At 41.6% G+C, this 12,787-nt stretch overlaps 1 protein-coding gene across 3 annotated transcripts in view; it reads right to left on the bottom strand.

Annotated features, from left to right (window-relative positions):
• Positions 1–11,769, bottom strand: part of SPATS1 (spermatogenesis associated serine rich 1) — a 30,828-nt gene extending 19,059 nt beyond the window's left edge. For 2 of the 3 annotated variants that reach the window (XM_045542078.1, XM_045542077.1), the window contains exons 1-3: positions 11,591–11,719; positions 11,260–11,367; positions 3,956–4,103 (exon numbers count right to left, since the gene is read on the bottom strand). In XM_045542078.1, the coding sequence (XP_045398034.1) occupies positions 3,956–4,103; positions 11,260–11,367; positions 11,591–11,684 (350 nt within the window). In that variant the 5' untranslated portion in view covers positions 11,685–11,719. Of the gene's footprint in view, positions 1–3,955; positions 4,104–11,259; positions 11,368–11,590 lie in introns of all 3 variants that reach the window. The other variant, XM_045542079.1, reaches the window with a different exon arrangement.
• Between the last annotated feature and the right edge of the window lie 1,018 nt (positions 11,770–12,787).

Below are 12,787 nucleotides of genomic sequence, written 5' to 3'. Positions count from 1 at the left end.
GTAAGCGAATGTTCATTGCAGCATTATTCATAATAACCAAAAAGTGAAAACAACCCAAGTGTCCATCAACAGACAAATGGATAAGCAAAATATGGTGTACACATATAATATAATATCATTCAGCATAAAAGGGAATGAAGTTCAAAGACATGCTACAGCATGGATGACCCTTGAAAACATTATGCTCAGCAAAATAAGACAGATACAAAAGAACAAATATTGTATGCTTCCACTTAAACGAAGTATCTAGAATAGGTAAATTCATAGAGACAGAAAGTAGATTAGAGGTTACCAGGGGCTGGGGAGAGGGGAGAATGTTGAGTTATTGCTTAATGGGTAGAGAATTTCTGTTTGGAGTGATGAAAATGTTCTGAAAATAGATAGTGGTGATGGTTGCACAATATTATGAGTGCAATTAATGCCACAGAATTGTACACTTAAAAATGGATAACATGGCAAATATTATGCTATATATATTTTACCACAATTATTAAAAAGGAATGATATACTGATATTTGTTACAACATGGATAAACCTTGAAAGCACTATGGCAGGCGAAAGAAGCCAGACACCAAAGACTGCGTATTGATAAGTCCATGAATATGAAATGTCCATAACAGGCACATCTATAGAGACAAAAAGTAGATTAATGGTTGTCTCAGGCTAAGGGAGCAAGGGAGATGGGGAGTGATTGCTAAAGGCTATGGATTTCTTCCTGTGGTGATGAAAATGTCCTAAAATTGATCGTGATGATAGTTGCACAACTCTGTGAATACACTAAAAGTCATGGAGTTGCACACTTTAAATGGGTGAACTATATCATATGTGAATTAATTTTCAATAAATCTGTTGCCAAAAATAGATACATGTTTAATAAAATCATTAAATGCAAATAAAAAGTCAGTAAGAATATAGGGAATAGAAAGCAAGACTCAAAAACAAACCGAGACTGAAACGGTTATAATGTGTTTCGTGCTGCATTTCCTAGCAGTTAAAAAGGCTACAACAAACTGCTGTGGGTGTCAGCAGAAAAAGCAATCACTTCTGGTTTCAATGGCTTTGCATTTGATAGAGGGCCTTGGGCAATGTTTTCGGGTATAGTTATTTGTTATCAAGCCATAGGATCTTCTTTTCATAATGTTGCATCACTCTTATATTTGAATAGTTTCAAAGCAATTTCATACTGTTTGTCTTGATTGTTCCCTAACAATTCTGTTATGTAGGTAGGGCCAATAATCATCATTTCCATTTGAAAAGGAAATGGGATCTCAGGGAACTTGACTTTCTATTACAAAACACACCTACACAGGGTCAGAGAGGGATCTGCAGCCCAGATCTCCTAACTCTAGACTATGTGGCCTAAAAATCAAAAAGAACCCTAGCTCAATAATTCAGCACCCGCCGCATTCAGAATATATGATCATTTTGACATTGGAATAAAATATGTTCCCCCTCTCCTAAATATGAGGGGGAAAAGGCTTTGCTGAACAAACTATGTAGAAAGATCGAAAGGATAAAGGAAATTTTCCAAAAGAACTTTAGAAGTATCCACCTACTTCATTTATTCAACAAACATTCATACGAGTACATTTTGTGGCAGGCACTGTTCTAGACATTGAGGACCCAAAGATGATTCAACACAGTCCCTGCCCTCGAGGGTCTAGGAGGAGAGAAGATGGAAACATACACAGATGACTCTGGAAGAGTGGGTAACTGTAGTGATAGCAACATTTTAGGAAATACGGGGAACGCCCAGAAAGGACACCTGATGCAATTAGGCTTGAGGGGGTATGTTTGAAAAGACTTTATGGAGGAGGCTCGCCTGAGCTGAGTCTCAGGAGATGGATATAAATTTTTCACGGTATTAATCAAGGTGGAAGTGACAGAAATCCAACTCAAACCATGTTTAAACAATTACAGGGATGTATTGGTTCCCATGACAAGGATATAGCTGGGGACAACTGGAATCAGAGCTCAACATCTCCAGAACTGTCGCTCTCCCCTTGGTCCTTGCCTGTCTTGACATCTTGGCTTTGCTTTTACCAATTGCAGATGAGCTTCTTCACAAGAGCAATAAGGCCACTGACCATCTCAGATTCAAATTTTCACAGTCTTCCAACCAATCTTAACCCCTATCTTCAAGGTGAAAGATCTCAGGGAAGGCTCTCATTGGTTCAGCTTAGATTATGTGCCCGCCCTGAAATCAATCACACTCAAAAAGTGGAGTCATGTAAGAAGATGGCAGCTCCCATTCAGAACACTCATTAACACTGAATAGGGAAGGTGAGAAAAACAGTTCCCCAGAAAAGAGGGCATAACAGAGACGAGGCCACTAGGGAAGTCAGTGGGAGCTGAGTAGCTCCTACAACATGTGAACACAAGCAAGGGCATTAGGGGAAGCCACTTCAGGCAAAAAAAGACAGCATGAGCTTCCTTCCATAGAAAGAAGAAACAGCAGGGAAATGAAGAATTTGATGGGGTTGTGGCGGGAGTACTGCAGCAAAGGCTGGAGAAGAGAAGGAAGAGAGATCTGGAGAACTTGTAGTGTGAGGGGGCTTGGACTCTTCTTTATCACGCTTTCATGAGGTAGCCTTAAATAATGGTAGGCAAGGACATGACTTGCTCACATAGGGTCCAATTTCTGTTTTAGAAAACTCTAGAAACTGTGTGAGGAATGGACTTTAAGAATATAAGACTTAATCCTATGGGCAGCACGTATTTTTAAAATAAATAAATAAAAGTTTTAAAAAAGAATATAAGACATAAGTCAGAGAGCCCAGTTAGGAGAGTATAGTAGGCAGCCTCTGACGTGGCTGCCAATGATCCCTGCCTCTTGGTATTTATTCCCTCTGTAATCTCTTCCCAGTGTGCGTGGACAGGACCTAGTGACTCTAACAAACATGTGCCACACTGCTAACAAACAGAATAAGCAAAAGTGATGGGATGTCACTTCTAAGATTACAAAGAGACTGCGGCTTTATCTTGTGTGCACTCTTCCTTGCTTGCTGGGGAGAGCCAGGTGCCCCATCGTGAGATGCCCTACCTGGAGGCAAGGAACTGAAGGAAGCCTGTGGGCAGCAGCCAGTGTGGAACTGAGCTGTCAGCCCCACCCAGCCTATGAGGACCTGAATCCTGCCACCAACCATGTGAGTGAGATTGGAAATGGATCCTCCTCCAATTGAACCTTCAGATGAGCTCACAGCCCTGGCCAACACCTTGACTGTAATCTCACAGTAGCGATAGGAACCCGCCTAAGTTACACCCAAATTCCTGACTCACAGAAAATGTGAGTTAATAAATGTTTGTTGTTTTAAGCCACTCAGTTCTGGGGGATTTGCAGCAGTGGATAACTAATATAGAGGGTATTACAGGGGACCAGGCAAGAGATGATCAGACCCTAGAAGGGGACTGTGCTAATACAGGTAGAGTGGAAGAGATGGACTTCTAAGATATTTTAGAACTTGATCCTCAACTGGATGAATGGGAGGAGATGAGTATGACCCAGGGTCTACACCCTTGGGACTACATTAACACCGAGACCATCAACTGAGACAAGGGATACAGGAGGACCTAGTTTGTGGGGAGTCGTAATGATAAGTTCAGTCAAGGCATGCTGAGTCTGAGGGGCGTGTGGGACATCCAGATGGAGATATCTAGAAAGCAGTTAAATATATCAATTTGAAGCTTGGGGCTATGTATAGGCTGGAGTTTTATATTCAGATATATACACAAAGTATTATCACCATTTGATAGATAAGAACACTGAGGCCCAGGGAGGTGAAGTAATCTGCTCAAGTTCACACAGATACTAAGTAGCAGAGCTGGAATTTGAACCCAGGCAATATAGTCCATAATCCGTGCTCTTGCCAAGTATATCATGCTACCTCTCAGACTATTGTCTTCTTGGTCAGAATTTCCCCCCACAGTGACAGCTCTTCAGCAGAAGCTTACTTACTCTAGGTGAGCAGACAGGCTGGGCAGGCCTAGAGGCTCACTGACACCTGGACCCGTTTCAACAGGAGATGAGAAACTGATCCTTCTGCCGAAGGATGTTGTATTGGCAAAGCATCCTTTAGATTCCAGAAAATCTCTGTGTTTAGCACCTGCAATGCATAGACATTACCATTTAATTACAATATTGAAAATACCTTTCTCTCTATCTTGCTTCTTAGATTATAAACATATTTTTTCTAAAAGGAGCTAACATTTGTTGAGCATTTACTGAGTGCTGGGGATTATGTCAACACTTTACACCCATTATCCCTTTTAATCTCTATAACAACCCACAGACATAGATACTACTTATCATCCCTACTTTACAGGCAAGGAAACGGAAGCTCAGAAGGTTAGCAACATGCCTATGATCACACAGAAAATAAACATAGGCTCATATTCAGTCACAGTTCTTGTGACACCAAAGCTTGAGATCCTAACCACTATGCTAGCCTGCTTACCCATAGACACAGTTCACCTGCTCCGAACTAAGTGGAAGACGTAAGGTTTGAATCAAGCTATATTTCACATTGTACCGAGCATCTCAATACAATTTTCCAGATGATTTGTTCATAGAAAGACTGATGAATATAGCTGGTGATCACAACCCAAAAAACTGCCTTCAGAAACTTCCATGTGTTCTCCTCACACTTCTATTCATCTTAGTAGCATTCACAACAGTGACTGGCACAAAGTAGGTGCTCAATAAATGTTTGAGCGCCTATTATAACTCCCAACCACCCACAATTACAAATAAGGGAGTCCTGAAATCCAGTGAATGTCAGATGAAGAATTGTACCCATTTTCTTCACTCTGTTATACAGTTAATACTTTGCAAAAGTCAATCTGTTCTCATTATTTTGTAGAGTTGTGTGCCTTGTCCGGCCACACAAAAAAATACATCAGTTGAATAGATACTGAATTTCTTTATGCATAACTTCATAGAGCACTGACACTCAATAGACACAATGTAACCTCTGGTTATAAGAAAATTATAAGAAATAACAGTCAGACTTCTATGACTTTTGAGTACATTTTTAGACTGACCACTATTCCACCTACATAGTATCTTGACCCACAGCTGGCCCTCAGTATCTGCAGGGGATTGGTTCCAAGACCCCCTAAATACCAAAATCTGCAGATGCTCAATTCCCTTATATAAAACAGAGCAGTATTTGCATATAGCCTACACACATCCTCCTGTGTACTGTACTTTAAATCATCTCTAGATTACTGATAATACCTGATACAATGTAAATGATATATAAATAGTTGTTACATTGTTTTTAATTTGTATTTTTATTGTTGTATTGTTATTTTTTAGTGTTGTTTTCTTTTCAGATATTTTCCATCGATGGTTGGTTGAATCTGTTGTCACAGAACTGATGGATATGACTGAACAGTGAAAGCCATGTGCCCTCTGCAAATCCCCACCATCTGTCAGCAGGACTGCCACTTAGACAGTTTTGTATTCGTTTCCTCCCAAATTCATATGGCAAATGAATCATATCTTTTCCACTCTTGTCAAGTCCCAATCTTTTTTCCAAACTCTTCACTTTCTTTTTCTTTTTTTTTTTTTTTTTTTGAGAGACGGGGTCTCATTCTTCCATTCTTCACCCAGGCTAGAGTGTAGTAGTTCAGTCATAGCTCACTGCAGCAGCCTAGAACTCCTGGGCTCAAGTAATCCTCCTGCCTCAGCCTCCCAAGTAGCTGGCATTACAAGTATGCACTATCACACCTGGCTAATTTTTGCTGTTGTTTGTAGAGAAAGGGTCTCGCTATGTTGCCCAAGCTGGTCTTGAACACCTGGCCTCAAGAGATCCTCCCAGCTCAGCCTCCCAAAGTGCTGGGATTAAAGGCATGGGCCACCGCTCCTGGCCCAAACTCTCCACTCTTGAAAGGACTTTACCTGTGACTCTACGAAGCTTAAAGTTGAGCTGAGCTACTTCCTCCCTTTGAAATCCTCCCTTTATGGGGTTTCTCAGGGCATGGCACAAGGACTGTAGGCATCAAAATTACCTGGAGCCCTGTTAGAAATACAGATTCTCAAATTCCATCTCAGACTTATTGGATTAGAATCTCTCTAAGTGAGGCCTAGGAATCTGTATTTTTCATAAGTCCCCTCTCCCGGTAGTTCTTGGGCTCACACTTGGCAGTGATCTTCCTCAAGTCTAGTTCCATCACTGCACTGCATTTACCCCATTCCACTTGGGTTCCCAACTGTGCAGAATTTCCTGTATTTGTCCAGTCTTGAGAATCACCTCAGGGGCACTTGTTCAGCATGAAGTTTCCAGGATTCTGACCCAGACGTATAGGCTGGAAACCAGTGTGTTTAAGAAGCACTTCAGGTGGTTCTTAGAGTCAGCCAAGTGTGGGAAGTGCTGTCTGGGAATATGCCCCCAAGCCAAGAGCAGCACATGGCTGGGATGGAGTCCAGCCCAGCAGAGCTGTGAGGAGGAGAGGACAGGTCCCCAGCAGCCAAAGGAGGAACCACTCATATACTAAGCCACAAAAGAAGTTTCAACACAAGTATAACATAGACCACACTCTCTGACCACAATGCAATACAATTAGAAATCAATAATAAAAAGACAGCCAAAAAACACCCATAAGCTTGGAAACTCAAACCACACTTCTAAATAATTCATATAAAAGAAGAAATCATAATGGAAATCATGAAGTGCATAATGATCAATGAACATAAGTACTATATATCAAAACTTGTGGCATTCAACTAAAGTAGTAATTAGAAACTTGGAGCCTTAAATGCAGATACTGTATTTCACTGAACATGACACCATCAATTATAATAACATTATTATTTTATATACCACAAAGAACAAAAGCTGCCAATTAAACTATGATGCAATACTTTATCACTTATAATTTTGTTTATACTTACTGAAGCGTTCCTTTAGACTTACTTAGATACAGATTTTAATCACATATCACTCATATGCATATATAATGAAGGAAAATATAAGCAAAATAAATTGGTTAAGGTATTCTAAAACCGTATTCACATTCAAAAGTCTGACTACCAAATTACTTTTCAACTCAATCATTGATATCTGCATTTCCCACCTAATGTTGACATCAGTGCAACAAGAACATGAGTGATGCACCATTTCTTAAATGAGTGCTTCTCTCTTGCCTCTGGAATTTTCTTCTAAGCTATGGACACGCATTCTGCATGCTTCAGTGCTCACACAGGAAGACTATGACAAATACTTCACACCTGCTACGGGGCCCACAGCACTGGTAACACCCAGCCCAACTTGAAAGAGGCATACTGTACAAAGTGTCCACTCAGAATTGGTGGGTTACAGTGTTCAAAAACAAAGATTCTAAAACTAATGAGGTAACCTTTCAATTTAAGAAATAAAGAGGCCAGGCTCACGCCTGTAATCCCAGCAATCTGGGAGGCCAAAACAGCAGGACTGCTTGAGGCCAGGAGTTTGAGAGCAGTCTGGGCAACACAGCAAGACCTTGTCTCTACAAAGAATTAAAAAATTAGCCAGACAGGCATGCATCTGTAGTCTTAGCTACTCAGGAGGATCCCTTGAGTCCGGGAGTTCAAGGTTGCAATGAGCTATGATCACACCACTGGGTTCCAGCCTGAGTAACAGAATGACAGGTCTCAAAAAAAAAAAGTAAAGAAAAGAAATGAAAAGGAGGCCATCCATCATTACAAATAAAATAGAAACAACTTTACAGGTAAGGAAATCGAGTCCCACAAATGTCACATAACTCATTCAGGGTTACATAGCTATAAAGTATAATTTATGAAATGTAGTCTAATAGTACAATAATCAAGATGGTACTGATGCAAACCCTAACAGATAAATCAATAGAACAAAATAGTTGGGTGCAATGGCTCATGCCTGTAATCTCAGCATGTTGGGAGGCTGAGATGGGAGGATCACTTGAGACCAGGAGTTTGAGACCAGCCTGGGCAACATAGCAAGACCTCATCTCTAAATAAATAATAATAATAATTTTAAAATATGGAACACAATAGAAAACATACATAGAATAAAATATTATATGATAATAGTGGCATTTTATCTCAGTGAAGAAAGGATGAATTATTCAAAAAATATTACAACTAATTAATTACAACTAATTACAACTAATTAATCATTTGGAATAAAAATAAAATTAAATATCTTACCCCAAAATGGAATAATCAAGATGCATTATAGAGATACGTGTAAAAATTAAAATAAAGTGAAAAAATTAGTGAAAGTTCATATAACTTTAGAGTCAAGAAATTATTGCTAAGAAAGATATCAAATACAGGCAAAATAAAGAAAAAGAGGCATAAATGTGACCATATATATATATATATACATTAAAAATTTCCATAGCAAACCACAAACTGGGGGAAAATTTGTAACTTACATGATAGAAAAAAGAGTTGGTAGTCATGACAAATTATGAGCTTTTATAAGTATATAAGATGAAAATAAATGCCCAAAGAGAAAATAATGGACAAAAGACATGATCGGGTAACTCAACAACAACAAACTTGCCTTCCGTGAAAGAGGGTTAAAAACAACAACAACAACAAAACACACATACCAACAGGAATTTGGGGAAAAGTTCACCCATCCTAATAATTAAAGAGCTGAATTTAAAATGAGATACCATTATTTGCTATCAGTTTGCAAATACCCAGGTTTGGCAGAGCTTGGAGGAATGGCATTCCTGTACATTGCTGGTGGGACTGTCCCCATCTTACTGAAGAGCAATTTGGCCATAAGCATCCTCCAAGGCCTATGAGCAGTGCGTACTATTTGGCTCAATGGTTCTACTTCCAGAAATGTATCTATGGAAAAGGTATGAAATGTATGTATAGGGATGTGAAGAAAAAAATGAAACTAGGGCTAGAGATGTCTTCTAGGTTGATACTTGTATGCTGAGTTCTGAGGTCTTTATTATATCATTTACTTATGATAATTTTCCCCCTTTAGTCTTAACAGTGGCTGCCTTTTTATAATATATAAACATTTTAATTGTGTATTTGCCATTACAGGACTTGAGAGTTCACCAAAGCAAGAACTGATTGGCTCTATGGATATATCAGAGAGGGCCCTTCACAAGTTTTTTTGTTTATTGTTATTGTGTTTTCTAGGAGCAAAATTTAAATGTATTGCATGACACTGAGCAGCAAGCAGTGAAATGACACCTAAAACTTTAGCATATTTCCTTGCTTGCTTAACAAGTTTAATGGTGGCAACACTCCAGAAGGTGGCCTGTGGCTGCTGTAACGGAGAAGCCTTGTCTTACCGGCAAGGACGGGAAGAGCAATCTCTTTGCTAAACTGGCAACAGCACACTCTCCAGATCAAGCTGACTACAGGATCTTTATAGAAGTGACTCAAACATGAGCTGCAGACACTTAAACATAGCCTCAAGATGCCTCCCTGCCTCTCCCCAGGTGGGAGAAGAGTGTTGCAACTGCAAGTCTGAATCCTTCCATTTGGATACTGATGCTGCCTTTGCCTGGGGTACCATCTTGTTACTCTGAGCAAGTCAATTACCTCTGCACACCCAGCTCCCAGGGCTGCCCCTCTCCCTCATCTGGCTCACAAGGTTGTGGGGAGAAACAAACACACTAAGGAGGAACACCCTTCTGGGAAGTTTCATCATTTATCATGCAAATTATTATTCAAATGAAATAAATGTCAAGTAAGCCATAAGCCAGGAAATTCTAATAAGTCTCTAAAACACCATGACATAAAAAAAGATGATGCAATCAAAAAGACCAAGAAAAGTTTCCGGTGACCAGAAAGCAATTCAGGGGGAAAAGGAGAGTTTGGAAGAAAGTCTGTTTCTTTGATACCATCTGTGGAATTCAGGATAATTATTTCCATTTCTTTAGGCAGGAATAACACCTTACATAACCATAGCACTCGTCATCTCAGCTGATTTTCACAATAGCTCTGTCTGGCAGACAAAAATAATACATCAAGCCATATTAATTTTATGTGGATACCCTTTTAACCAAACACTCAGTTTCCCTCCCCTGCTTATGTGCTCAACAAGCAGCCTAAGGCTCCAGGACAGTGGTTTTTAACCTTTTTTTGGATTACACTCCTCTCCCCCATGAGAAGTAATGAAAGCAATGGGCCGTCTCTGCTGGAAAATGAACACACACACACACACACACACACACACACACGTGCGTGTTAATCTTCAACCAGTTTATGGAGCCCCTTCCTTCTTTAAACTCATGGACTCTGTGTTAAACTGAATCCAGATGTAGTCTCCCGCCCGAGACACCTGCAGAACAGAAAAGGGAACCTAACTCAGAAACGTGGAAGCTCCCTAGCACACCCTTAAAACAGCAGTTTCCTCCTTTACCCCAAACCAAACTGGAAACTGCAGAAAGATCTGGACCTTAAAATTAGAATCCCAGAACTCTTTTGTCCTTGCTGTGCAGACACATGTGGACAATTAATATCAATAGTTCTACCTCCTCGAAATCCTCCTCCTCCATTAGTGCCAGCTCATAGCTGAGCGGGGTGAGTTGTACCTCCCTCCCTTCTCCCCACTCTGAAGGAGAATGAGGAGATCATGCTGGGACCAAGCTAAGATCTGATGAGGCAAAGACAGAACATTCTATAGCTCCCTTTTTACAGCATGCAGGCCACTCACCTATAACAGGTAAATGACACCTTGAGTATGGACTCACCCAGAGGTTTTCTGGGACACTGTGGCCGTTCTGCTTCATGACACTGTTCCCTAAAGGCAAATGTGACCTCAAACATCCTCCTCAGCCTTAACCAGTTATGGAGCTATCAACCATTATTTAACTTAAACCTTTCCTTACACTGTTCATAATTTCCACCTGAACTGTCCCATCCAACAAACAGTGTTACACATCTACTAATATCTGAGCGAAGGAAAAAACAAAGGACACAGGCTCTGGGAACAGCCGACTCATGTCAAATCCCAGACTCTCCGCCTACTAACCAAAGCCCTGGGCAGGTCAAACCTCTGGCCCCTTTATTCGTTTATAACACTCTTCTCAAGCTGCTACGAGACCCAGTGAGGTAATTTACGAGACTCTCTGCCTAATCCAGATGTTGGGTTAATACAGAAACGAGCAGTTCTTTCTCTATGCCCTCAAACTAGTCTTGTAAACGTCAATGGTTGTTCCCCGGCTCCAGTATACTTGGATATACCGGAGACCAAATCCACACTCATCCACCCAGATTTCTTAGAAGTCAACTGTATCTGCTCTCCGCCTTGGCCTTACCAGAGTCTCCTTTCTCTGGAACATTTTCCAGCTCTCTACCGCAGGTCGCGCTCGCGATGGAGGGGAGATGGCAGCCCGGTGGACCGTTTCCAGTGTACATGATCTCGTCTATGCACGTGTCGATTTTACACATTAAAAGCAACCCGGAGATAAAGAGAAGACCCTTGTAAGCACGGTATCAGTCAAAACAAACTCCAAAAGCCATTGAAAGTCTAGAGCCTCTGGCCTCTAAAGCCGCGCTTCCCTCCCCCTGGCTTTCCCGGTTTGGATGCCCCCAGCACTCCAGCCAGTACTCGCCCCAAGCCCAAGCGGGGGTCTCTGTCCCGCCCACCTGGGACCTCGCTCCTTCTTTTCCACCTCTGGGTCTCCCTAACCCCTTCCCCGGGGGAGTCCCGGGTCTGCTCTCGGAGGCCTCCGTGGAGCATGCGGCCGAGATCAACGCACCAACTGGCAACGTCATTGCCGAGGAACCGAGAGCCCAGGGCGAGAGGGACGCGGCCGCCTGCTGCTCCGCGGACGCGCGTTCCGGGGTTGCCAGGACACGGCCCCAGCGGAGCGCGGCCTCGCAGCCTCCTAGGGCCCGGCCTCCCGGTCCGCGTCTGTCGCTGCTCTCCGGGCTCGCTGGACACCGGGACGGGACGGGGCCTCCTGACACGCGCAAAACTAGAGGCTCCAATCCTGGCCGGGGGTCGTAGGCAAGGATCGTTGAAAAGCCACTTAGTGGGTTTGGTTGGGGGGGGCTTATTATTATTTTTAAAGAGTTGTGTTTCTTTTCCAAGCAATTTGCATTATTACAACTGTAGCCTCCTGTGGCAATGAAGGACGCGCCCTCCCCTAAGCTTGCAGAGATGCCCGCTTATAATTGGCATTGATTAGACAGGATCCACCTACCACTTACAGAGCGCCGTTTCTGGACCAGGCGCCCTGGTGGGTGTTATCTTCCTTAAGCAGCCAGCTGGGTTTTTCAAAATAGAAAACTGAATTTGAGCAAGGGCTTGCTCAAGGTCACCCAGAAAAACTGAGATTCATTTCCAAGTTTTCTCATTCCAAATCCACCACTTTCCATCATACGGATTTAAATTTATCTTCCTAACCCTCTCCAGTATCTAATAAATCTTGCATAGAAAGCTTTTTCTCCAAGTCTAGTTGAAATCCCTAAATTCATGTTTAGACCCAATTTTCCCTTGGTAAAGTGAAAAAATATTAGACCGTGTTACTACTTTTAATGAATTTTTTTCTGATTATGAAAGAAATAAATGATCATTGTAGAAATATTGGGAACCATGGTAAAGTATTGTTAATAACCATAATCCCACAATCCAGAAATTAAATATTTTTTCTGGATATCTGTTGCTGTATAACAAATCACCCCCAAACTCTGTTGCTTTAAACAACAATCATTTTTATCTTCTGATTTGGGGGGCCTGGCTAGGCTAAGCTAGGCTGCTTGTGCTTGGGGGTCTCTCATACAGTTGCAGTCAGTGGTGGCTGGAGCTTCCTCACTCTTATGTCTGCTGACTGCTGTTGT

Source organism: Lemur catta, chromosome 2 (genome assembly GCF_020740605.2).
Source record: "Lemur catta isolate mLemCat1 chromosome 2, mLemCat1.pri, whole genome shotgun sequence".
Taxonomy (NCBI): Eukaryota; Metazoa; Chordata; class Mammalia; order Primates; family Lemuridae; genus Lemur; species Lemur catta.
The sequence above is the reverse complement of the archived record's forward strand: the minus strand, read 5'-3'. Positions and strand labels throughout refer to the sequence as shown.